General features: G+C 30.8%; 2 protein-coding genes across 3 annotated transcripts; one reads left to right on the top strand and one right to left on the bottom strand.

The window, feature by feature from the left end:
* Window positions 1-3,423: 3,423 nt before the first annotated feature.
* On the top strand, window positions 3,424-9,435 carry LOC105128641 (trigger factor type chaperone family protein). Its single transcript, XM_011030403.1, has 13 exons — window positions 3,424-3,771; window positions 3,907-3,990; window positions 4,101-4,229; window positions 4,403-4,491; window positions 4,707-4,890; window positions 5,387-5,477; window positions 6,743-6,897; window positions 7,474-7,566; window positions 7,657-7,749; window positions 7,982-8,062; window positions 8,231-8,380; window positions 8,585-8,680; window positions 9,129-9,435. Exons 1-13 carry the CDS (start codon window positions 3,508-3,510, stop codon window positions 9,204-9,206), a joined length of 1,587 nt encoding a protein of 528 aa, XP_011028705.1. The 5' UTR covers window positions 3,424-3,507; the 3' UTR covers window positions 9,207-9,435.
* Window positions 9,436-16,996: 7,561 nt separating this feature from the next.
* Window positions 16,997-25,979, bottom strand: LOC105128640 (ATPase 11, plasma membrane-type-like). 2 transcript variants are annotated; one of them, XM_011030402.1, is made up of 22 exons: window positions 25,836-25,979; window positions 25,663-25,742; window positions 25,431-25,550; window positions 25,246-25,344; window positions 25,000-25,137; window positions 24,675-24,809; window positions 24,407-24,586; window positions 24,110-24,316; window positions 23,905-24,024; window positions 23,706-23,825; window positions 23,450-23,572; window positions 23,255-23,359; window positions 22,945-23,089; window positions 22,366-22,530; window positions 21,970-22,208; window positions 21,863-21,895; window positions 21,680-21,761; window positions 21,208-21,368; window positions 20,699-20,884; window positions 20,431-20,613; window positions 20,148-20,326; window positions 16,997-17,524 (listed from the first exon to the last, which is right to left on the bottom strand). In XM_011030402.1, exons 2-22 carry the CDS (start codon window positions 25,714-25,716, stop codon window positions 17,428-17,430), a joined length of 2,871 nt encoding a protein of 956 aa, XP_011028704.1. In that variant the 5' UTR covers window positions 25,717-25,742; window positions 25,836-25,979; the 3' UTR covers window positions 16,997-17,427. The 2 variants fall into 2 exon arrangements, with proteins under 2 accessions (XP_011028704.1, XP_011028703.1); XM_011030401.1 differs by having other exon boundaries at window positions 25,663-25,979.
* Between the last annotated feature and the right edge of the window lie 1,821 nt (window positions 25,980-27,800).

Raw genomic sequence — 27,800 nt, 5'->3', positions numbered from 1 at the left:
GAAGGAAAATGTACAGGCTTCAAATTCAAAATTCAAAGAAACCATTTTGTGTCACAGGCTATAGTGTTATGATTAGTACTTAAAAATGTATTTTTATCAATGTTTTATATCATTATTTTGCATTTGAATTATTAATAATTTCTTAAATACAACATGTTTTATAATAACAAGTTTGATAATATAAGATAGTTTTAATTTATAATAAATAATAATTTTAAATGCCGGCATATCTCACAATTCAAATGATTGATTGATGTGATTAACTATTGAAAATGAAAGGACAAAGAAAAGGCTAAGCTTAGAAAAGAGATGTTAATTCAATTCAAACTGGAACATTGTTCAATCCTTAGGTCATTTTGAGCTATAGATCTTGGATTTCAGTTTGGTTTATATGGCTAGAAAACTAAGATATAAGCCTAAAACATTCATGAAGAGTCCAAGACTCAATTATCCCATTTGAAAGTCCAAATCTTAGCATCAAAAGAGAAGTCTGAATCTGTTTTACATTAATCTAGATTTGTGTTATATAACACTTGGTACAACAAACGCTAGGCACTTTTATAGCCAACCATATGATATAACATACATCCCATATCTCAAGTTTTAAAAGTCCAAATAAGCTCATTCATTTTTTGTCAGAAAGCTGAGATAAATATATAGAACTTTGATAAAGACTATATGTTCAAAATCTGATGTTAGCAATGATATTTTGTTTAGACAAGAAGATAAGGATTGTCACCAAGTTAAGAGGTGGTCACCCACTCAATAATTAGCCATCAAATCAATAGTTTCAAATTTTAACCTATAAAAGGAGGCATTTGCCATCTTGATTTTCAGATCAAGATCATGTTCTTGCTCTCTTTTTTTATTTGTGTAATACTTAAGTTTTGCTTTCATTAATCTCTTGTTTAGACTTTTCATTTTCTTTACTATACTTATATTTATTATTATTATTATTATTATTATTATTATTATTTATTATTTATATAGTTAACCTCATTATAGTTCGACCCGGTTTTGCTGGGTTATTTATTATTTTGACACTTATATACTTAGAAGAAGATATCAATCTTTTGGTTGTGTCATGTTATCCTTGAAAGGTTGCGATGTAATTTTGGGAATACAATGGCTAAAAAAGTTAGGATCCATCTTAGAGGACTTTAACTCACACTAGAATTTAAATTACTAAGTTGAGGTATCATGTTAGGTGGATTAGAGGTTGAAGAATCCGATATTAAGTATTAAATTAACTTTTTATAGGATTTGAAAAAGGAAGCTAAAGGATTGATCCTAGAATTTTGGAAAATAGAGGTCAAATTTGACTCTGGTTTGCCTCTCTAGCTACATGAGTTGTTACAAGAATATTAGATGGTATTTCCAGAGCCTTAAGGACTTCCTCCATTCAGAATTCATGACCATCTTATAAGGCTCTAGGAGGGAACTCAACCCATTAGTGTCAGACCTTATCAGTGTCTATTTTATTTGAAGACTTAAATTAAAAGATTGTGAAAGATCTAATAAAGTTGGGAACTATATGACCTAGTCAGAGTCTTTTTTCTTCACTTGTATTATTGGTAATAAAATATGATGGTTCGTGTCAAATATGTATTGACTATCGAGTGTTCAATAAGAAAACCATCAAAGATAAGTTCCCTATTCTTATTATGAAAGAATTGTTAAATGAGCAATATAGATCTAATTTCTTCTCCAAATTGAATCTAAGATAAGGATATCATCAAATTCATATAAAGACCAAAGACATTTCAAAAACTACTTTTCATATTTATGAAAGTTATTATGAGTTTTTAGTAATGTCATTTGGTTTGACAAATGCCCCTATTAACTTTTAATCTTTTATAAATAAGGTATTTAAGTCTTGTACATGCAAGTTTGTCATAGTTTCTTTTATAAATAAGGTATTTAAGTCTTGTAGATGCAAGTTTGTCATAGTTTTTTTATGATATATTAGTGCATAGTAATATTAAGGTTAAACACATGATCCATTTAAGAGAAGTATTGAATATTCTATCTAAATATTAACTATAAGTAAATAAATCTAGGTGCAAGTTTGTTTGCTTAGAAGTATACAATTTGGGTCATATTGTGCTAAAAAAGGATGTGGAGGCTAATCTGAAAAAAAAAAAGGATTTTTGGGATTGACAGGTCATTATTATTGATTCATAAAAAATATATAGGTCAATTGCGGAACCATTAACAAGATTATTAAAAAAAAAACATTCTAATAGAATGATATGATAAAAGAGGCTTTTATTAAACTTAAGAAGCAATTACTAACCCTTTTATATTGGCTTTACCTAACTTCACATAACCTTTCACAATTGAATATGACGCTTCTAGAATGAGAGAAGTTATTTTGATGCAAAAGGGAAAGCCTATTACATACTACAATAAAGGTTTGGAAAGAAGAAAACTAACTTTGTCAACTTATAAAAAAGAGTTCTTAGCTATTTTATTAGCAATTCAGAAATGTCGTTTTTATCTATTAGAGCAAGCTTTCAAGATCAAGATCAAGATTGATTGGCACAACTTAAAATATCTACTAGAACAAAAGGTTGAAAGCCCTGCACCATAGAAATGGATTTCTAAGTTTATTAGTTATGATTTTATAGTGGAATATCAATTTGGTAAGGAAAATGTGGCAGTTGATTGTACATGAAGAAGGTTAGAAGGGGAAAATCAAGGGAAGATACAAATTATTGTTGTGCTTATTGCTAGTTAGGTTAAGAAACTTAAAGAGAGCTATAATACTGACTTAGAGATCCAACAACTACTATACTGAACAAGCAAAAACATATTAAAAAGTTTAATATACTAGCTAAAAAATAATATTATTTTGTACAAAAAAAAATTTAAATGTCCCCTTATAAAGGCTATCTTGTAATACATACATACATGATAACCCTGTAACTAGTCATCTAGAGTATAATACAATTTTACTTAAGATATATTAAAAGTAATATGTTATTTCTATACACAATTATTTATTTTATCTAGATTCTAAAAACTAATTAAAATCTATAATAATAAAAATATTAGATAAAAACTCTAAATTATTTTTAACCTTATTGTTTTTATTTATATCTAAAAATTCTAATTTAAAAAAATAATAATTTCCATGACACCGAATACGAAAAACTTCAAATCCAAATATTTACGATGAAGTTGTCAAATTTAGATGTCTGGAAATTACTTGTTAAGAGATATCTCTTTCATTTGATGGCGTTTCTAAGCGCTGAAAATGAAGGACAGTATAGTAATTGAATTTAAAGCCCAATTCAGGAAATAAGGCACGTTATAAGGCACATGAAGCATAACATAACATAACGCAGGGGCATTGTAGAGAAGGGATATTTTGGCATCTGGGAGTGTGGGCCCTTTCCATATCTATATTTCTATCTTACTGTTTTACTTGGTTAAAATGAAAGACCAAGGCAAGAAGGCAAACGGAAGTGATTGCAGCAAGCAAGCAAAGCAAATATCCAATCCATGGAGCTCAGTGTCAGCTCCACTTCACCTGCTCTCCTCAAACTTAACCACCATTTTCTCTCCAAAAACTCTCTTCCCATCAAAATCCCATCTCTCCATTTTGCAAATGACAAAAAGCTCCCTTCGTTTTACCGCCAAACCAAACGCCCTTCGTTCCTTCGTAAATTCGCTTCTCCAGCTTCTTCATCCATTGCTGTTGGACCCAGCAATGACCGCCTTCCTGCCGATATTAAAGTCACTGAAACCCAAGAGCCCAACTCAAGAGTCAGTACTTTTCTCTCTCTTTTTCATGGAAAGACCATTATGCGAAATTCAAGTCATTTATTTTGGGTAATTTTTCATTATCAATTGCTAGCATTCCCCTTATTTGTTTTGCTATTTATTGTTTTACATGTGCAGATAAGACTGAGTGTAGAAGTTCCACCCGCTGTATGTGAAGATTGCTACAAAAGGGTCATGAATGAGTTCACGAAACAAGCTAAGGTTCGTTGAGTTTTTTGGTTGGCCTCTGATGATATATTAAATAGAAGAATTGTTTGCTGTATGCAGTAATTAGTTTTGTTGGTTTGTGTTCGTATGCTTGCTTTGCTCAGGTGCCTGGATTTCGTCCTGGAAAGGATGTCCCAGAGAGCATTCTTTTAAGTTACGTTGGGAAACAAAATGTTCAAAAGGCTACAGTTGAATCTATTTTGAAAAGGACCCTTCCACATGCCATGTCTTCGGTATGTTCCAGTTAGTTAGGTTTCGCTACATTTAGTTCCCAACTTCAACTTGCTTCTTGTTTCTCAATGTGCAGGCAACCAGCTAATGGATTATATTAATTAGATGTTGATTTCACTTTAATGGATTAATTACTCCAGCAAATCTATTGAGGATCTGTTCTCCCAATCCACAGGTGACTGGAAGGGCTTTGAGGGATTCGGTGCAAATAGCAACCAAATTCACAGATATGGAGAAGACATATTTATCTCTCAACTCTCTCAGGTTTTTTACCCACAGATCCTCTAAGTTATCTATTGCTTGCATCTTCTTACCTCAGACAAGTTCTCAGAGAAGTAAAATGTGCAGCTCTAGCTTTTGCCTGCATTTTTTGTGTGTTTTGTTTAAACGAGAGAATCTTATATATGAAATTGGGCAGTATGTGCATTTTGAAATTGCAATTATATGATCCGTGCTCGCTGAGCTGGCTTGTGGTGCAGATATGATGTTGTTGTTGATGTGGCACCTGAAGTCATATGGATCCCTGAGAATGGCTACAGAGATCTGAAGATTGTTGTTGAAATAGATAGTGAGATAGATGCACAGAGAGCTTCTGAACAAGAATTAAGACAGCGCCACAAATCCTTGGGTTCGATGAGAATTATAACTGACAGAGGACTACAGGTAATAAATATTTTAATTTATAGCCCCTCCCTCCATTTGGTATTAGTTGAAGTTTATTTGACGTTTCATGGAAAGATCCAGGATATTAATAAGCGGGCATGTGCTATAAGCAGCAAATGCAATACAAGGGAGAAGAATTTATATCAGGTCTTAAATTCAATGACTTTGGTAAACGTTGTGTAATGTGGAAAATGGAAGAGAGAGAAGAGGAAGTTGTCTTGTTCTTTTGGACTAAAAGATTATAGTTTAGAAATTGCTGAATATCTGTTAAGTAATCACACATGCCACCATTTTTTTTTTAAGTTTTTTGGGGCTTTATACTCTCAAAAACTATTAACCCCTTATTTCATTTTTTTATACGACCTTCAGGAACTTTCTCCTTTATGGTCAATTTGATGTGCTCTACAGCCTGTTAATTAAATTTAGAAGGTTGCATTGCATTTGATCTTTCCTATTTGTCATATGAGGCTTACAACTTATGTTGAGATCTCCACAGATTGGTGATGTTGCAGTACTTGATGTTTCAGCAACAAAAATTGACAAAGATGAATCAAATGTTGAGAATATTCCAGCTGCAGAGAGTAAAGGTTTGCCATTATGTTCTTCTTCATTTTTTGTTTCCCTGTTGTCATTATTATATTTGGTGATGTTGCAATTCCTATCCGGAACCGTGCCTAGAATCATTGTATAAGGGCATGACCTTGACATTGGTGGCACAACTGTTGAGATTTTAACTGTTGGGAAATGCGAGTTCTTAATAGTTAATACTACTTTGGTCCCAATCTGATAGTCTATTACTTCCTTTAGGATCACCAAAGTTTGTCCCACTTTCTAGATTTGGTCCACTAATTATATAAGTTCAGAGAAGAACTGTCGTTTTTTAAAAAATTTAAAAGTTTTAATTGGCCTATTATTAATAAAACACAGAGTTTATTAGTAAAGACACTTAGGCAGTATGATAAATAAACCCTTTAAAGTTGGATTTATGTAGATGGATAAAGGGTACATGACTGTCACCGCCATAATGACTTGGTGTTTTGCAGAAGGTTTTAGAAAGTAATGGGTATGGGTCAGTCTGACTGTTGAACAAACTGTATTCTTTTTTCTGGATCATTTGTCTTGGAGATCCTCCAATTGAATGAGATAAAGTGTCTTCTAAAACTGAAATTTGCCGAGAGAATAAAAAACTGGAAGAACATGCGCTCCCCAATCTCTCATATTCTTATTGGAGAACATACTTGGTACACAACTTTCTAGTTTTTCAATTCTAGATAAAAAGAAGAAAAAAAGTTGGTTGTTTTGGTTTGGTGGGAAAAAAAGAAAGGGAAAGAGAGAGCTTTTAATCTAAATATAAACTTAATTTTCTTGAATGTTAACCTGAAAAGTTAACTGTCTTGAATTCAAAAGGGCATGACACGAGGTTACTATGAAAATATTAAGGCAGCAGTCAAATGAAGGTTCATGAGATGCTGATTTATATACGAAGGCAAAACAGGTGGGGATTAGCATTTACTTCTTTTTATTGCTAATCCGGGTAACTGAAATAATTTTACTAATGAAATGTGAACAATAAATTACATGAATGATGTTCCGGTTTTAAACCAGTTGCCTGTCATTTTGCTACTTCAATTTAGTTTATTTTTACATGCGCTTAAATTTAGCTGTGCTCATTTTCTGCTTTTACAGTATTTACTAAAATTTGAGGAACATGGTAGCCTGACCAGAGGAGTCCCTTGCCTTGAAGTCAAAATATTCTGTGTTTTTTGTTTGTTCCACCTCTAAAATTTGTTTAATAATTTTATGTGCACGAGTCTCAGATTCCGTGACATTGCTACTTCTTCATTCTTTGCAGGTTTTCATTTTGATACAGAGCATGGTGATAGAGTGATACCTGGCTTCCTTGATTCAATAATAGGGATTCAACGAGGTGAAACAAAGTCCTTTCCTCTTGTATTTCCTGAATCATGGAAACAAGAAAATCTCCGTGGTGTTCATGCTCAATTTACTGTGAGTTCCTTTCTGTTTTGAAGAATTTGCCTCTTGAACAAGATATAGTATTCCCAAAGAAAATAATTAGATCAATTAATGGAGACATAAATACATGATAAGTCAGGTTGCCTTGTTCTTTTCTCTTACAATTTTGGCCTGTTTGTTCAGTTTAATTGGCAGTGGTCTTCAATCTCTTCCCTCAAAGAGTGGAGGTTTCAGTAGGCTTTACCATTGTATGTTCTGCTTCATTGATGCAACTTGTCCCCTTATTAGTGTCTCAAAATGCATGCCCGTGATTTTGATGAAGAAGAAATTTTAATGTTACAAAAAAAGTCTGTTTGGTGACCTTAAATTATGGAACTGGGGAGTTTTGTGGAAAAGAAATAATTTTAGTAAACTAGGTTGTATCAGCAAAGCAAATGATAGCTTCTGCTGTGCTTCAGTTTGAACCCTCATGTTCCTTTACCTTAGGCACTCGGTTAGAATTTAAATTGGAGAGCATCATTGTAGACTGACAAGCATACAAATCGTCTGTAAGTTCAGTAGGTTTAGTATAACTGCATTAACCATCCAAATGTATTATGTTGCTCTTAGGTGGAATGCAAAGAATTGTTTTATAGAGATCTGCCAGAGTTGGATGACTCATTTGCTGACAAACTCCTTCCTGGGTGCACCACCTTGCAGCAGGTGATACTTGCATGTGATCCTGACACAGTTCTAGATTCAGAATTTTTCATATAGATCATAACTAAGATATGTTGCCTTGCTTGTTTGCAGGTCAAGGAATCACTGTTACAAAAGTTCCTAGAAGTGGAGCAGACAGCAAGAGAACAAGCAACTGATAATGCAATTCTCGACCAGCTTTGCAAGGTTTTTTTGTGTTCTGAAATATTAATTTGTAGATTATTGCTTGCCCATTGAGGTCTTTAGCTAGCTTTTCCATGAATTGGATAAGGGTGACATTTTTTCCTGTAGAGTTTTTTTGATTTTCCATGCACAGTCCCCCTGTTTGCGTTATCTTCAACTGATGATGTTTCATGGATTCAGCAAGTCATTCTACTAACTGGCTTGTAATTTTTTGGATGTTTTATCATACATTCAGATGGTGGAGATTGATATTCCTCGATCCTTGTTTGAGGAACAAGGTAGGCAGCTCTATGGAGCCAAACTTCTCCAGATTCAGGTTGGTTCTAAAACAGAGTGCTAGTTATTTATTTATTATCTTGGGGGTGTGTTGCGTGCGCGCGCGTTGGGGGCTGGGGGTGGTGTTACAAGATTTAATTTTATGTTTCTAATTTAACATTTCCTATTGTGTAGGGTGTACTAGTCTCATCATTTTACATTTGTGCAGGCAAATATGAAATTAAATGAAGAGCAGCTGGCTTCACTATCAAGTCCAAAGGCAGTTAATGAGTTTCTAGAAAACCAAAAGGAGAATATAACAAGGGTGATAAAACAAAATCTAGCAGTAGGAGATATATTCAAACGTGAAAATTTGCAGGTGTGTCTTTTTAGTTGAGATTTTATCCTTCATTTACACTAGTTTGTTTAGCCCAGTCTTACACTGCTTTGTGTAGAAATTTAGTGAAACATTGAGTTGACATAACCTGAGTCAATTTCACCTAATTGGACCAACCTTTTAAATGTCAGCTCTTGGAAAGTTACAAAGTTTTTCACTATTCACATATGCTGCATTTTGCTACAGTTTTCTACAGAAGATCTTGTCAAAGAGGTTGAGAACTCCATTGCTGAATTCAAACGACATAAACAAGAGTACAATGAGGAGCGTGTGAAGGAACAGGTAAGTAAATCCCACCCTTGTCAAGAATTGAAGTGTTCTGCTTCTCTTTTCCACTGTACTTCTGAAAATGTTTTGAATATGCTGTTTATTTGGGTCTGAAATTTGTTGAATTAAAAGACTAGAAGAATAACATAAAACATGATTTACATTAGTCAGAAATGGCATTAGCATTGTCAAAGCTTAAAAACAGAGCTTACAGCTGCAGTTTATTTTCTGGGATGGGTTCCATTCTACTATGAATACCGTGGTTGATGGTGGCTCTTATTTCTTGTCTGGTGGATATTGTGAATCCTTTTTATTTGCTTCTTCTTTAAAGGATGTCTAGACCATGCGTTCCATTCTCGGGGCAGAGGCTATGTTCTTTACAAATTACAGATGAATTCTGCATTATTTAAGCTACTTCTTGGGTTAGCTTGTTAACTTTACTGGTGCAATTGCATTTGCATAGGTGCAAGAAGTACTAGAGGGAGCAAAAGTGCTTGAATGGTTAAGAGAACACTCAGAGATTCAATACATAAGGAGGTGATGTAGAGTTCAATATGTTTGGAAAGAGCTGAGAAGAAATTGCATTCTGGACAGAAAATGCCGTTTTTCAAAATTTTGGTTCTGAAATAAATGTTTTAGAAAGTAGATCTTCTGTGTAGCACTTTTAAAAATGATACAGGACATGATTCTGTTGGCAAAGATTAATACCTTTTCTGAAATTTGCAATGAGACGAGGCCATTGATTCGAAGTTTTAAGATTCCGAAGTCAAGTTTAAGAGATCACTTGATACCACTTCCCTGATAGGGAGCTAATTGAACTAGTTTGTTTGACTTTTAAAACATAGGAATTAAGAACATGAATTCGAATAATGTTTCAATATTTACCAGTTTATAGTAAAGATAAAAATCACTCTTAACTTTGTACTCATTTATTTATATGTATAGTTAAACATTGAATTATTTTTTTCATTTTTCATATGAGCTATGTGTCTGTCTTTTGAAAAAGAAAAGAAAATGAAAGGGTTTCATTTTTTATTACACTATGTGGGTAGTTTTAAAAGAAAAAAAATTGCATTTTTCACTTAAAAATCTAAATTAGTTTGATTATATATTGAAAATAAAATTATCAGTAAGTATGACATGCTGGGATTTTTCTGGGTGGTGAATTAAGTATGACACCAATAAATAAATAAATACTGTGAGTTTCATCTTAAATAAGTTTTATGTATATTCTGTTTTGAATGCCTAAATAACTAATGCGGAAATAAAATGTGTACCATAATACTAGCATTAACATGACTACTACTATTTATTTATTGGGAAAAACATTATTATTGTTTTTGAATCATATTATAGATATTAACAGCCCATGAATGTATTGAATAAAAAAATAATGAATCCTTTTGTTAAATAGATCTATCTTTTTATGATAGTATAGTTTGTTAAAAGGGATCTTCCAAATTTCATGAATCTTTTCATGCAAGACAAAAGGTTACAAGTAATGTAAAAAAAAAAATTACCTTATAAAAAAATTTTAGATCCAATTTAATAATATAAAGTTTGTTTTAGTTTTTCAAAATGAATAATATAAGTGTTAGGAATCTTATTGTAGTTTGTGGCTTATATACAGATGTTAGAGTAGAGAATAAAAGGGTAAAACATCTATTAATGCAATAGATTTTGGTCAAGATGTTACACAGAATAGGCAGGGACTGGAAGTGAAGGTTAAGGCAACTATCAAGCTTTGTCTAGAGAATGACATGATGTATCATGTCATGGATAAAGAATCACCAATATTAATTTGAACAAAACTAAAAAGTCATGTCTAGGTTATTATTGAATAAATTTTATCTTAAAAAGAAATTGATGTATCATGTCATGGATAAAGAATCACCATTATCAATTTGAACAAAATTAAAAAGTCATGTCTAGGTTATTGTTGAACAAATTTTATCTTAAAAAAAAATTATTTGGCCTTAAGATGTTATAGAGCATAAATTTGAATCAACATGTTTAATTAAATCATTAATAATTTGAAGTGAATTGATGTCAAGTTTAATAACGAAGACAATGAAACTCATTGAAAAAAAATTATAAGTATCATATTAAACTTTAATTTAAAAAAAAAGTTAACAATAAAAATTCAAAAGATAAAAGGTTAACAGCGAGGAGTAATTAAGAACATGTGAGAAAAAAATTCTATAATATTCTATAATGATTCTAGAAATAACAAAACTTGGTCTAAATCTTGTAAGAGAAAGGACATGTTATAAACGTGAAAAAAACAAGGTATGAGAATGTTTAGAGTAAAAAAGGGGGGGAATACATGTAACAAAAAGGATTCATCAAAGTCTATAAATAGTGATTAATATTTTAGAATGCTTTTAATATTTAACAAATAATCTTATTTAATAGTATGGAATTTTTTATAAATTTAAAGGTATTTTGGTTTAAGAAGTAAGTTTTTGTAATATCTTCATATTTTTGGGTGGGTTTTTTTTTTTATTTCATGATATCTCAAGGGGGCTTATTAAAATATATTAAAAAAATAATAAAGATCCAAATTAGTAATTTTATTACTTTTTATAATAAATTAATTTGATATTTTCCTATTTTAATTTAAATTTCTTTGAACATAGATCTTTAAATGTATTCTGATCGTATGTATACGTATAATTAGCATATTTTTAGTATTTTTCGTGCTTCAAGTCTAAAGAATATTCTTAACAATCCATTTGTTTTTAAGGACTGATTAATCCGGTGATAAAAAAAAAAAAAACTTTAGACTGATTAATCCGGTGATAAAAAAAAAAACTTTGAAGATGTATCATATTTTTTTATAATAATAATAATAATAAGGGGAATCAATTTGATTTTATTCCATCTCTATGTTACCTATTTAAGGTTTTTATATCATTCATTTTATCCACTAAAAAGAAAATGGATTTCCTATCTAGTTCAATTTTTCTCTAGTTAACTATATTGTTTTAATTTTACTACTCTCTTCGTTAAGAAATCATTTATTGCAAATTTTAATATTTTCTATACGTCACACAAAAGTTAATGAAATAATTAATCGTCATTTTTCAAAAGAAAAAAAAAAAAGAATGTTGGCGATGAGATAAAATTACCATGTGTATAGAATTTAAGATCCCTACGTAGCAAGTTGATGAGTTTTAAAATTAAATATTACTTAAAAATAAGGTTAATAAATTAAATAATTTATCAATTTTTCAGTTTAAATAATTTTAAAAAAATTAATTAAAATATATAATAACTTGATATAAAAAATAAATGCCTAACAAACAGTAAAAATATACATGAGTTTCAAAACTAACTTTTACCGTACACGGTATTTTTAATAAGCTATAGCTATTAATAGTAATAAGATAGCATGCAAGTTTATAAATAAATATATTTGATAGTATTATAATTATGAATCAGCATTAGATAAATAATAAAAACTAAAAGAATGACAGAGTCAATATTTCATAACAGAAAAAAAAATTATATTTGTGATAAAAAAAACTTAGAGACTGAACAAAATGATTTGTAGCAATCCATAGTATTTTATGAGGAAAGATACAGTGTTTTTACCACATGATTTAGCTTTTATGTTAATCAAAATAAAAAAAAATTACAAAGCTAAATTCTCCACCAACTTAATATTAAAAAAAAAAACAACAAAGATAATTTTGAAAGGCAAAAAATCCAAGATGAAAAACTTGTAGCAATTGACAATGTTTTGTGAGGAAAACTATAGTGCTTTCTTCAATAAAATTAACAAAGATAATTTTAGAAAAAATCATAAAAAAAACCATTACAACAAATACTATAGCAATTCACAATGTTTTGTGATAAAAGTTACAATGTTTTTTTTCATATAATTTAGCTTTATTGTAATTATAATTCTTAACCAACTTAATATTAAAAAAATCAACAAAGATAATTTAAAAAAAAATCATATGGAAAACACTACAACAATTCATAATATTTAAAAAAATTACAAAGTTAAATTCTCAATAAGCTCAATATTAAAAAAATAAAATCAAAAGAGATAATTTTAGAAAAAAATACAAATAAAAGGAAAAAAAGAAATTATGTTGGAAACAATATAGCAATTCATAGTGTTTTGTGAGAAAAACTATCATACTCCCTCACATTATTTGACCTTATTTATAGTGACTTGTAAATGTAATTCTCAATCAATTTTATATTAAAAAAATAAAATTGATAAAGATAATTTAAAAAAATCATAAGAAAAAAAATCATATTGAGAGACACTCTAGCAATCCACAGTGTTCTGTGAGGCAAGTTACAATGCTTTCCCTGCATGATTAGATTTTATTACAAAGTTAAATTCTAACCAGCTTAATATTAAAAAAATAAAATTAACAAAGATAATTTTAGAAAAAAAAATAAAATCAATAAAGATAATTTAAAAAAAATATTACAAAAAAAAAAACACAAAAGAAACTGAAAAAAAATTATGTAGGAAAAAACACTATAGCAATTCACACTAATTTGCGAAGAAAGTTACAGTGTTTTTTTCATATATTGTAACTGTAATTTTTAACTAGCTCAATATTAAAAAAATAAAATCAAAAAAGATAATTTTAAAGAAAATCATTAAAAAAAAATCATGCAGAGAAACACAGTAGATAATTTTAAAGAAAATCATTAAAAAAAAAATCATGCAGAGAAACAAAGTAGTAATCAATAATATTTTAAAAAAAATTACAAAACTAAATTCTCAATTAACTCAATATTAAAAAAATAAAAATAATAGAAATAATTTTAAAAAATAAAAAAATAAGATAGAAAAAACATGCGGGAAAATACCGTAGAATCTATAATATTTAAAAAAAAATTACAAAACTAAATTCTCAATTAACTCAATATTAAAAAAATAAAAACAATAAAGATAATTTAAAAAATAAACAAAAAAAGAAAAAAAGAAAAAATTGGAAAAAAATTAAAAAAAAAAAAAGAATCTACTATATATTACTATTATAATCTATTGGCGTAAAAGAACAATCAATCACTCATACCCTAAAACTTATTACTTAATTAAGAGGCAGTTTCCATAACCTCCACTTCTCATCCATCTTTTTAATCAACATTTTTCTTATGACCTAATCCTAATCTTAATCCTAATCCTTTCGTTATCTTTAATTTTTTAATTAGACTATCAACCTCTGCTCTAGAGGCCTAAAACGTAACAGGTTGATCGTGGGCCATTATCTTCATCATTCATGGAATAATTATTTTTATTATATTACTTTTTTAATTAAGACTTTCTAGATTTTAATGAGTTATAGACAAGGGCAACCTCCACTCTAATGAAAATGATCATGGTTTTTTTCCCCATAAATTTTCCAAGGGCAAGTTTCATTTTTTGGCTGAAATCAAGCCCGTAACCTAATTTTACAAAAAAAAATTATTTTCCTTCTTGTTTAGGAATTTTTTTTCTATTTAGATTATAATTTTCAATTTAATTAAAATTTTACTAATTAGAATATTTTCTTATATTTAAACACCCTTATATGTTATTTTTAAAAGAGAGATTATTCAATTAAAAACCTTTTAGAATATATTAGATTTGTTCCTCTATTAACTCTTTTATAGTTTTATTAGTGTGACTGATACAACCAAAAGATTGATATCTTCTTCCAAGTGTAGGAGTGTCAACGTAATAAATAACCCGACAATATCAGGGTCGAACTATATGGAGATTAATTGTATAAATTATAGATAGCAATAATACAACAACAACAACAACAAAAATAGTAACAACGATAATAGTAGTAGTAGTATTAGTTGTTGTTGTTGTTGTTGTTGTTGTTGTAATGATAATAGTAATAATAGTAGTAATAATAATACTAAAGAAGAAGTTGATAAGAATTTTGAGGTGAAAGATTAACGTAAGGATTAAAAAATGATAACAACAAATGTCAAGGTTACAGAATCCACTAATGATATGTCAAACAAGTATAATATAAACTCTTATTATTCAATTGAAAACCACACATAAAGGAGGTTAAAAATCAGATTATAAATTGTTAACATGATTACAATAATTATCTTATTCAATTAATGTTAATACTTGTAAATGTTATCAGACATTAATGATTATAACTTATGTTAACAACAAATCAAGTTCTTTTCATAACACAGGTGTTGGTTATACCATACAGTATAGGCTATAAAAGTGCCAAGTATTTGTTGTACCAAGTGTTATACAACACAAATCTAGATTAGTCATCTTCTAGAACTCTAAATATGGGTCAAACACTGAACAGTGTTTGGGCTGCAGGACAGATTCGGACTTCTTCGTTGTTGCTACAATTTAGACTTAAAAATGACTTTTTTAAATCTTGGGCTTAATAAAAGTTGTAGGCCTATGTCTTACATTTCCATTCATATAAAGTATATCTAAATCTAAGATCTACAGCTCCAGATATGACCCAATTACTAAACAGTATTCCTGTTTGGACTGTACCAGCATCTCTTTTCTAAGTTTGACCATTTTTTTGTCCTTTTAATTTCAGTTCTTAAACTCATCAATCACTCTTTTCATTTATGTGATAGGCCTGCATTTAAAATGATCATTTATCATAAATTAAAGGCATCTTATATTATTAGATATGTTATTATAAAACATGTTTTAGTTAAGGAGTTATTCATACTTTAAGTGCAAAATGATGATATAAAACCTTGATAAAAATGCACTTTTAAATACTAATCAGTAACCATTAAAAATTTTAATTTTTATCCATGCTATATATGTTGTGTCATTTGGTATTATAACAAGTTGGTTTTTTTATGGATAAATATAAGAGACACCACTCACCTATGATAGATGAGTTGAGGCCATCTAGTGTACTGTAATTGCCTAATTGTAGAGGCTAGATCATTTGAAGCATATAAAGCAACAATGTCAAATAGTTTGGAACATCTAGTTTGGCTTGTGAGAGGAGCAAACAAAGATTGCACAAAGAAAAGGAATGTGCATAAAAACTTATCTTAGATAGGCCTAACTCTAAATTTATTCTTGAAGTTCTACCTAGACAACCACTTGTCTATGTGAAGAACGTCGATGAAAATAAACTTGATAAAACACGTAAATATCCAGTAGTTCATGATAAACAACCTCAATTTGATAAATAAATAATAAGTGAACAAGTTTTTGATAAGAGTAGAAGTTCTTATATTCAATGAAGATCCGCGCATAAAAGAGTTTCTTAGTTGGATTTTTGAATTTATAGGTTAAGGAGTGCAAGAATATTGTGGAATAACTAACGGTGAAACTTATCATAATCTAATTTTTATCCTTTTTTTCTAATATATTTTTAAAAATATAAAAATATAAAGCATATCTAAAATAATTTCTCTTCACTCATGTGACACACTAGTTGTGTTACGTTACAGACCAAAACAACTTTTAATTTCTCTGCACTCACGTGACACACTAGTTGTGTTACGTTACATTTAACCAAAACAACTTTTGATGGGTTTGGATCCCTGGAAATCGTATGCCCAACATTTTAAACTGTGGCAATGACTCAATGAGCAAAATACAATCTAAATTATTTTTTTTTAAGAATTAATTATTTTATTGTATATTAAATATTCATTTTTTTTTATTAAAGGTATATGCGTAAAACACAATGCACTAATTAATTTAATTTCATTCAAACATCAAATATTATAAATCAGAATTTATATCACATTTTATATAATGCTTTTATAATATTTTATTTTATATTACTTGGGTTAATAAAACTATTTTAATGAAATTTAACCATCTCAGTTCCCAAACACAGGCCACTTTCCTTGTGGACACCACCATTTTCAGAACTTTGTTAGGTCCATCGGCGCTAGGAGGGAATTTGAAATGTGCAGCCCTTCGTGGGAAACGCTCCTTCTCCGCCGGTTCTTTCACATCGGAAGTTTTATCGATCATCAATGCATAATTATGCACCCTGCGGGAAAACGAAAGGTTTTTCTAAAAATTATCAAGTTCTCATTTTACAGACAATCTCCGGAAAAAAAAAAATCTCAATTGCTTCAGATTCTCTCGGGCACAATTACTAGCCTAACACTTTTTAAACTGACACAATTAGTATTATAATAATGCGTATTTTTTAAGTTATTTTAAAAAATTTATTATGATATTAATATATTAAAACAATTTAAAAATATAAAAAATAATATTTCAAAAATATTTTTAAAATGTAAAAACAGAATGCAGCCAACTCTGTTAGACCAGGATATAATGGGGCATGAAATAGGGCGACAACAGATGACAAAAAACAAGAAGACAGCAGCTGAAACAGAAGTTATATCACCCAACTATCAGATTTGCAAAGGTTCTTGGCCCCAAACGACATTGACTTCCAAGATAATTACTCAACCGAACATGAGTTTGTGTCTGATACAGTAAAGAGAAAGAAGGGCAGTACCTTGATAATTACCCACCACCTAGTATGAGTTTGTGCATAATACAGTGGGGAAAACAACCAGCGGCCATGACCTTACTTATAAACATAAATGGCAGAAAGACGAGCCTTCCCTCTTGTGGGCATTGCAGAGAAAGAAGAGGGACCGGAGAAGACGTACAGCCGCATCACTGTTAAGTACGGAACTCGGAACGTTGTAGCCATAGGTGGCGTTGTTGTTTAAGGTAACTACAGGTTACATGTCTCTACTCTCCAGTACGATGCGCCATTTATTGTGTTGTATTCCTCCCAGGACGATCCTCAGACTGTGTATGCTTGTTGAATTGTGTCTATATCAAGGCCCTTCAGCCTCACCACCGATTCGACATGACCCTTGAGTGTATGGAGTTCCCTCAGCCTGCAATCAATGCAAATATATCAGGAAAAAAGGATGCAGCAGAATTATACATCAAAAATGCAATATTTATGACCTTAGTTTTTTTAAAAAAAAAAAACCTTTAAGATGAAAATTTAAATAAAAAAGTGAGACAATGACAGATCCACAGTGGATCTATCTCCGTTCTCCAATGTTCTCCAATGACCCATGTAATCGACTCCAATGAGTTTAATATTTATTTTTTTACAAATTATTTTTTAATTATATGGTTAAAATATATAGTTCACAAAATTGAGCATCAATTTAAAAATAAAAATTTATTTAAAAAAAGAATAACCATATAAAAAGTAAATAAAAATAAATCATGCAATTTCTTTGTAAACTAATATAATATTGAAGAAAAAAATCTAGAAAAAATATAAAAAACAATTTAGCAAACCAAAAACCAAAAAAACAAAATGCATATTCAGTCAGCCAGCCAATGTGTGAACTCATCAAGCCTATAAACCAGGTAACACAGGTTAAAACGTCAAACCTATGAACCAAGTTATGGATTCTAATGAGATTATAATTTATTTATTTTTCAAAGTTATTTTTTATTTAACTATATAATAACAAAAATAGACAACTACAAAATCAAATATAACTCAATAATGAGATGTAGAAAAAAATAATTAAAAAAATAAAGAGTTAAACTCGCAAGATTTGCGAATTACATCAACCAAACCAACCAAACATGTAAATATATCCATGTATTTTATAAAATTTAAGAACACAACTTTCTTCTAAAACCTTTTTTTTTTTAACAATATGAGAAAAAAATAGATGAAAATAAAAACATATTCAATAACAAAAAAACAAAACCAACAAACCAATTTTTGCTTTATAATTTTTTTCTTAAACAAAAACAAAATTAAAAAAACTAAAAGAAATATAGATAAAGATATTTAATATCACAATATGAATAATTTACTTGGATGTGTTTAATTATTTTATTTATTAAAATCAATTTGAAATAAAAATCAACACATATAGAATTTATTAAATAAAATAAAAAGTAAATACATACCATACAAGACTGTATATATTAAAATTTTTATAAGAAATAAATATTTTTTTATTTCTAAAAATAAATTTAATATATATATATAATATATAAAAATTACAAATGAATCATATTAATCTCTACAAAAATTAAACATATCCAATATAATTACAAAATAAATAAATAAACCACAAGGAAGTGAAATACAAACTTAAAAATTATTTTTAAGGAAGTGAAATACAAACTTAAAAATTATAAAAAAATTATAAAAAAATCCTAAATGAAAAAAAAATCAAAACTATATATAAAAAAAATAAAAATATAAAAATATAAAATCATACCAACCCAAACCAGCATGGTAGACATGTAATATGAACATTAAAAGGCAAGCTAGTTTGAATTAACCTAACTTATATTCTAGGTCATGATGACAGAATAGTTAAATAAAAAATCAAATTAAAGAAAACCACAAAGCTATTTCTATAAAAATAAAAAATAAACAACGATATTAAAAAAGAAAATAAAATAAAAAGATATCGATATTAGAAAAGAAAATAAGATAAAAGAGATATCAACCCTTGATCCAGGTCATTAGACTTGAAACCCAATTCTAAGAAAATGAAATATAAAAGAATGAAATTAGAATAAAAAAATCAAACAAAAAATCTAAAATTAAAAATAGCAATTAAAAGAATTAAGGTTAAAATCAAAATAAAAAAATAAATTAAAGAATAACAACAAATTTTTTTTTTAAGATTTAAATTGAAAACAAAAACATTAATAAAAGAAAAAAAACATAAAAAAACATTACACTGTCAATTTAGATTTGAATTGAATAGTGAAATTAAAAACAATTAAACTTTTCTAAAAGGATTAATTAAAAACACCAATACATGATAAAAAAAAAAATAATTAAACATGTATAATTTTTCAACATGTTTTTTTACATTAAAAAATCATAAAGGAGCATAAAATTTTAATTAAAAAACAAACACGTCATCTAAGATCTCAAAATTTGCATTATGATGGCCAGAAAAGTTGTGTCTATGGTTTTTTCCATTCAAAAACTCATCTTTAACTTGTTTTTTACCTAAAATACCTAGTAAGTACCCTAAGAACCTTATTAAACCAAACCATGGCTCTTAAAAAAAAGAAAAAAACCAAAACCTAAAATCTTCTTGAGCTTAAATTTGTTTTTATTTCAAGGTAAAAAAAAAAATCTTGACCCCCCTCACTATATAAAACCTTTTGACACAAATTATACGTTTTAGCTGCCTAAATCTTCCCCAGCAACAACTTTTTATCTCTAAGCCAGAATTCAACAACCCTATTTCTTTCAATTCAACCCTCACCCCCCAAAAACACATGCAACTAGGCTAAATTTGGGCTGAAAATAGCTCAATTGTGCAGAAAAAAGTTCAGGGATCAAATTGAAAATTTTAAAAAAAATTCATGGCTTTAATCCATAATAAAAGGTGAGAGAATAAACAGTAATTTAATGAACAGTGAAAAGGCCGCGAGTTTTAGCTTTATACTTAATACTTCATGTTAGATGTCACATGAAAAGCTGAAAAATGACGGCTAAATATCAGTGCTTACCTTGCAATTTCAGCTCTCCTTTTAGCTTCTTCAGCCATATGATTGAGTTCTGTGAAATGGGTTCGCTCTGTGAACATCTTTGTGTCTGGTGGTTGCAACCCATGCAATGTTCTCTGAGCATGTGCCCACTGAAGCTCACGCTGTTCCTTCCCAAAATCTTTTTGCGTTGTGAAAGCAATCTACAGAACAAGAAATACATCAGAGAAACAAAACATTCACACACACACGTAGACAGACCACACTCAAGTAAATAGAAGCCCCATTAAGCCAACGGCACCCTTACCCTTTGCTCAATAACAAGATCCCATGCTCTCCCACTCAAAGCATAGCGGATAATGAACTTGATTAAGTCAAGTGGGATGTAGAAGACGATGTTATAGAGCCAAATTACACCAGCCCAACCCCAACCGATCCCTTCAATTGCCGCAAAGCTCCAATTTGCATAGACTGCAATCAGAGTGGCAATCTGAACAAAATCAAAGGTCACGTTAATTTTCACTTACAAATTATTTGAGATGTCACAAAAAAAACAATTAAGGCAATTGGCTCACCAGCTGAGCAATGACAAAAGCCACCACAAGTAATATCCCAGGACGTTCAACATATGACCAACTTCGAGATCGGGTGACAAATATAAGTGCTTGACTGATAGTGCTCACTTGCAAGTAAATTGCCGAAGCAAGCTTTCGGAAGTCATCGTGAGCTGTTTTCTCCAGAGTTGACACTCCAAATACCCTCTGGAAATTAACATCAATGACCAATTATCAGAGTTGACACTCCAAATATCCACCTTGCATACTGAAATTACAGGAAGACAAATTCCAAATCCACTGAAGATAGACAACATGCATACGATGTATCAGTTACCCACAGCCTTTCTAACTTAACACTGGCTACACGAGTTTCATATCCCCGTGAAACCTTGTCACTCATTCTTACCAAACATGCCAAACATATAAAGTACTTGAGAGTTAATGGTCCAAGGTACTTCATAATAAAATGCATCTTCCATGATCAAAACAAACTTCATGATAAAATGAAAGAAGGCTTGTCATCTTACTGGGAAGAAGTTTGTTTTATATGCTGCCCAAAAGAATATGACTGTCATCATAGCCAGATAGCTACCAAGAACAATTCCAGTTGTAAATATCTCTGCCAACTTCCAGCTGTCTGGCAGAGGAGATGGCTTCACCCTATCTTTCGATATTGTCATAATGGTACCTGAAATTACGTGGTGTTAGTAATCTCCCAAGAAAACAATTGGCAGGTCATAACAATGATGCATAAATAAAGACAAGATGAGAAGTGAACCTACTGACAACAAGATACAAGGAAAATTAAACAAATTCAAATCACTTTGCATAACAGAAAACGATTTTCTTAGTGTGTCAACAGTGCTAAACTAAATCTGAAACTGGACAGAGCATGGAAACTTTCTACTTTTTTTAGTTTATTTGATGTATTTTACATGTATGAGTGCATGCATGCATGCGAGAGAGAGAGCGGAAGGGAGAGGATAAGAAGCAACAAACCATCATTGAGAATAGCAATGATAAGCACCATAAAGGGTGGAAAGTCAAACTTCCATATGAGAGCCAGTAGCATGAAACCAAGCTATCACCATATTAAACCAAAACAAGGGTAAGCAAACATCAAAAATTTCTTCCCAAGATCCATCTACTTTACACACTCACCCACACTGAAATCTAACTTACCACAATACGAATCGTAATGGAAACTGCATAGATCTGCCAAGGGAAAAGAAAAATGTAAGCCAACAGTCTATTAACAAGATATGACATGGTGAGAATCCAGTGCTTACAGTGTAATTTTTCATCCTCTGAAAGATTGCTCGACTTGTCAAGACAGCACTGATAATGACACTAAGGCCAGGTTCAGTAAGGACAATATCAGAAGCACTGCGAGCTGCATCAGTTGCATCAGCAACAGCAATCCCAATGTCAGCCTTCTTAAGAGCAGGAGCATCATTAACTCCATCACCAGTCATCCCACAGATATGTTTCCTAGCTTGCAAACGTTTTACTATCTCATATTTGTGCTCTGAAATGATAGGCATGTCAAGTCTGTCAATATTAGCAAGGAAAACTAAAGATCCAATGCCTATATAAATGAAACAGCTAAAACATTTCTGTCAAGCAATGCATCAAACCCAAGTACAGAGTTCCAAAACTGAGTTAGAGAAATAAAAGAAATGCACCAGGGAAAACGCCAGCAAAGCCATCAGCCTTTTCAATCAATTCATCAATCGGTAAAGCAACAATAGACTCATCTTTGTCTTGCCCTAGCAATGCAGATGAAGGGTACATGTTGGTTCCCATTCCTAAACGACGTCCAGTCTCCTTCCCTATCGCCAGTTGGTCCCCTGATAAAGGCCACAAGGGTCAAAACTCAAAACAGAATGCCAAAGGTAATCCGACATCTTTTGACATGACATGGCGTTAGAAAGATTAGACAAGTTCAACACTTGGAAAAATGATTAACAGAATTGCAAAGGCAGTGCATTAAAGCTTGACAGGTGAAAAGGGACCCACATAAAAAATTTCTGACACGAGTTTTAAAAAATGTACACTTTAATGGCAAATAGTAATGAATTTCCCATTCTATAAGAATTCAGGGTTACATTTATGGAAAACCTATACATAAGCATGTCCCAAGTGAAGAATAACATTTTAATCTACATGACATCTTTAACAGCTATAGTTATTTCTCCATAAGTAAACATAACATAATTTAAGGGAAGTTTTCACATGGCTTGCAACTAGGGAACAGAACAAACCAGTGATCATTTTGACATTTACTCCAAGATTTAAAGCCCTCCTAATTGTCTCTGCACTATCATGTCTTGGTGGATCAAAGAGGGGCATGAGGCCAATAAATTGCCAAGGGCCTCCAGCACTCTCTTTCCTTCCTTCTGGAACTTTCTGCAATAATGAAGAAGCAGATCATGAAAGCTAGTGGTGAAAAATAAAGTCAACAGTGAAGCTAGAAACAAACATCTATGAGAGAAGAAAGAGAGAAATAGGATTGTCATTACCTGGTAACAAACATCTACGAAAGAAGAACGAGAGAAATAGAATTGTGATTACCTGGTGTGCTACTGCAAGAGAACGTAAACCTCTTTCTGCAAATTTATCAATCACAGCATGTACTCTTCGCTCAATGTCTGACTTATTGTGTGAAAGATTTAGAATCTAAACAAATATTTGAAGACAGGAATTAGTATAAAATTCAAAATATAGAACATCCCATGGCAAGAATAACAGGCTGCATGGGCAAGTTACCTGCTCTGGTGCACCTTTGCTGACTCTGTGCATTATACCTCCACTGTCAATATAAGTCAAGGCTGTTCGCTTATCAGTAGGATTAAAAGGAAGGAAATGGACTTCCTGAATTCCAGCACGTGCCTTTTGGAACAAGGAAAGAAAATAATTCATCATATATATACATATATATATATATATAACCATGTTAAATTGATAGTTACTAATTAGACAGTGACCAAAAATTAAAAAAGAATATATCATAGGGACCAATTACCTCCTTTGGATCAGCCAGCATTCCGACAATAGCAGTATCTATTGCATCTTGGTTCTCTATTCTAGAGGCTCGAGCTGCCATCAAAACAACAGCATCTGCATCTACTCCTTTTGCAAAAACCTGAAAGTTATACCGAGGGACATATAAGCAAGAATTGTGCTGGGTAGTGGACGTTAAAAAACAGTTTTCAGTAAACAACCTCAATAAGATTTTTGTCCACGGTAAGTTTGTTTAATGTCAATGTTCCAGTCTTGTCACTGCAAAGCACATCCATGCCAGCCATCTCTTCTATTGCTGTCATTCTCTTTGTGATGGCTCCCTGGATCATATTCAAAACATAATCATTTTACACCAAAAACTCTCATTCCTGAGTCAATTAGAACATTCCCAAGACCTTGGCCAACCTGCTGAGATAACCTATGAGAACCAATAGCCATTGTGACTGAGAGGACCGTAGGCATGGCAATTGGAATTCCACCAATGAGAAGCACAAGAAGATTGTCAATTCCAGGACGATATTTCCTATCTTGAATGGGGTACATGACAATAATCTCTATAACCATCCCAATAGCAATTGAACATATGCAGAAGTTCCCTATTGCAGTCAAGACCTGCACCAAAGAGTAAACAAATCAGAATACGAATCACAAAAGTGAAGCTTAGAATTCGACAAAAAACATGTAACAACTATATCTCCTTGCCTTTTGGAAGTGACCAACTTGGTTAGTTGTATCCACAAGGTGAGCAGCCTTCCCAAAGAAGGTGTGGACACCAGTGGCAATAACTACTGCTTCAATCTCTCCTTGCTTGCAAGTAGAACCAGAGTAAACACCATCTCCAGGGCCTTTTGTCACAGGAAGGGATTCGCCAGTAAGTGCAGACTGAGAAACCAAAAAGAAGGTGGTCAGTAAAACAGCCATACATAGACCAAGCCAACATGAAGTGGTAACTAAGTATTCGAAGACCAACTTGGTCAATTTTAAGAGGATCTCCTTCTAGTAAACGAGCATCAGCTGGGATAATATCTCCAAGTTTGATACTAATAATGTCACCGGGAACTAAAACAGAAGCATCTTGCTCATTCCATTTTCCATCTCGAAGAACCTTGAGAACAATATTATGAGAGATGAAACAAAATTAGGACTTCAATATAATTACAAGTGCATCAGTCAGTCATATTTGCAATTTTGGATTTGGGTTTCGTCCAAATCCCAAGTAGTCGGATATAGAAGTAAATTCACAAATTTAAGGAAACAGATGTACAATGAAACAAAAGTTCGTTAGATTCACAAACCTTTGCTTTGGGAGCAAGACGTGCCATGAGAGCAGCAGCAGCATTACCTGCATTATTTTCTTCGATAAAACTGATGGTAGAGTTAATGATAAGCAGTGTAATAATACCCACAAAGTCTTGCCAATCTGGAGGCTTTCCCTAAACACAAAAAAAAAAATTTATATGACCAACTTCTTGACACAAGTCCCAAGACAACCAAATCCATAAGTGGAATTTTCATAATAACCAAAGCATCCTCCGACTTACTCCTCCATTTGCAAGAGCAATAGCCATGATAGCAGCAGCCTCCATAACCCATGACAGAGGATTCCACATAAAACCCAAGAATTTCAAGAATTTTCTCTCCTGAAACACACCCAGAAGATAACTTTGAGTTAAAACCTGAATTAAAAAACAGTAAGAAAAATGATCACGACGATAAAAGGCACTACCTTTTTTTCTTCAAGCTTGTTGTGACCAAAAATAGCTAGCCTCTCCTCAGCAGCCTGACTTGTGAGACCTTCTCTGCTACATCTCAGATTCTCAAACACTTCCTCAATGGGTATGTTCTCCTGCGGGAAAAAAAAAAAGTCGAAAATATTTTACTCGAAAACAAACAAAGAACACTAAGACAGATAGCAACCAAACCAAACAATGGCTTCAAAGTATGCTCTGATCTATTACCAAATCCACAGTTTCCTTCAAGACAGCCTCCAAAACTTCAGCCTTTTCCCCCATCTTCTCCTTAACTAAAATTTCTCTCTCTACAGACCAAACCAATTAAAGATCAAACTTCACTACGCGACCACCATGAAAAGATGCGAAAACTTGAGATATTCAGTCAAGCCAAGCAATACCAAGTTAAAAAGACTGGATTTTGAGCATGAACTAAGAGTTTAGGGGCCTAATGAGGACATCCCACCAACACCAAATCTGCAAAGAAAGCCACCAACTCGAGGAACCAAACCGCTATAGAGTAGTGGCAAAGAGTGTGGAAGTAACAGTCCACAATCATTTTCTATCTTTCCTTTTGGGTCATTTCCATAAAGGTATACAACTTATGTTTTTGTTTTGAAAAGGTCCCCACACTTGCTTCGATTATTGTGCTGGGTGCAATTTAAAGGTGTACTTGAGGTCGTCTTGAAGATTTTGAAGTCTTTGAAGGGCTGAATTTGATTAAAGTATTTCTTTTCTTTTCTCTATCTGCAGAAATAAATGTGGTCTCGATTTCTTCAAAAAGACAAGTGTCTCTTAACAGTAGCCGCTCACCAGACAAACATTATTCCACTGTTCGTTTAACTACTAAACTAAAATACTATTCAATACCATCTAGTTTGCTTTCAAACTAAGATCGTATATTCAAATTCAAAAAATTATACTACTAACATATTTGTTTTGATTTTAAAAAGATATTTTTATACAACTGAGTTTTTTATATTTATCATTTGAATATATTTTTTTACATCCAAGAAATACATTAAGTTATTATCTTTTAAAAATCATAAAAAATAGTAATAATAATAGGATAATAAAAGTGGTGATGCTAGAAATAATAATGGTGATGCTAAAAGAGGTCAGATTGGTATAGTGATTAGGTAATGAGTGTGGTGGTTCTATTATAGGTATTTATAGAGTGTAGGTTCTATTATTGGTGTTTATAGACTGTTATAGTAACCATCATCATGGAATAGTGACGGTGGCATTGTCATTTTAGTAATAAGATAGTGATTGTTGTGATAAATAATAATCGTCATGGTAGATATTAGCAAGATGATGACAATAATGAGTAGCGATATTAATACTAATTATAAAACAATTACATTAGTATAAGATTGTGAATCATAATAAAATAATCGTGATTAAGATTATTTAGAGATGATATTATTGAAATAATGTTGTGAGTTCTTGATTTCAAAGAAATATTTGGAGATGGATTGTAAGAAAAAAGAAGAGAGAAAAAGAGATTATGTGGATTAAATTTATTTATTGTAAAAGTGAAAAAGTCATTGTTTAACTTTTAAATACTGTTTTTAAAAAATTTAAAATTTTTTAATTAAAATTTAATATATTTTATATATTTTTAATCGTTTTGATACTCTAATGTCAAAAATAATTTTTAAAAAATAAAAAATATATTATTAGCATCTATTTTAGTATAAAAAATTATTTAAAAAATAATTACAACCACACTGTCATATAAACTATTAATTGATTTGATTTAAGATTTAATGAATTTATGATAAAAAAATATGTTTATTTATATTTAAAAAAAAAAAAAAAATTTTATTTTTTATTTTAAATTAATAACTTTTTGATATTTTTAAATTAAAAAATAAAAATATTATTTTAATACATTAAAAAAAAAAAAAGCCAGTGATTCTGCTTGCCCTTGATTTCAGCCTGCTTTTCGCTACCCTTCCTTTCTTTTCTTTTAAAACTACAAATCAGTCCCTTAACTATATGCTTAAGCCGTACAGTCCCCATCCTTCAAAACCTTTGCTGATATTTTTTATGCACATACATGTCGGGCAATTAGTCTTTTATATAAGATTGATAATTTAAAATTCAAACTTTATTATTTAGCAATTATTCCTTCATTTAAAGATTTTTTAAACGGATTTATTTCAAATATTATTGGTTATCCTTCTCAATAGCACAATCATCAGAGTGTGTGTGTAACGTAAATTATGCATAATTGCATATGTATCTATTTGTCCTTGGATATTGAGTATATTATTCTATATTCATCCATGCACTTATATATTCTTTATTATATATATATATATATATATATATATATATATATATATTTTTTTTTTTCT

Source organism: Populus euphratica, unplaced genomic scaffold, assembly GCF_000495115.2.
Source record: "Populus euphratica unplaced genomic scaffold, PopEup_1.0 scaffold111.1, whole genome shotgun sequence".
Lineage (NCBI taxonomy): Eukaryota > Viridiplantae > Streptophyta > Magnoliopsida > Malpighiales > Salicaceae > Populus > Populus euphratica.
The sequence above is the reverse complement of the archived record's forward strand: the minus strand, read 5'-3'. Positions and strand labels throughout refer to the sequence as shown.

What these genes read in the sequence shown, in the direction of transcription:
- LOC105128641 (XM_011030403.1), top strand. Translation starts at nt 3,508, where the DNA reads ATGGAGCTCAGTGTCAGCTCCACTTCACCTGCTCTCCTCAAACTTAAC. An exon ending in CCCAAGAGCCCAACTCAAGA is followed by an intron (nt 3,772 to 3,906) that starts GTCAGTACTTTT and finishes TTACATGTGCAG; the next exon opens with ATAAGACTGAGTGTAGAAGT. An exon ending in TCAAACGTGAAAATTTGCAG is followed by an intron (nt 8,381 to 8,584) that starts GTGTGTCTTTTT and finishes ATTTTGCTACAG; the next exon opens with TTTTCTACAGAAGATCTTGT.
- LOC105128640 (XM_011030401.1), bottom strand. Translation starts at nt 25,716, where the DNA reads ATGGGGGAAAAGGCTGAAGTTTTGGAGGCTGTCTTGAAGGAAACTGTG. An exon ending in GTCTTGCTCCCAAAGCAAAG is followed by an intron (nt 24,810 to 24,999) that starts GTTTGTGAATCT and finishes ATTGTTCTCAAG; the next exon opens with GTTCTTCGAGATGGAAAATG. An exon ending in AGAGGATGAAAAATTACACT is followed by an intron (nt 21,896 to 21,969) that starts GTAAGCACTGGA and finishes TTCCCTTGGCAG; the next exon opens with ATCTATGCAGTTTCCATTAC.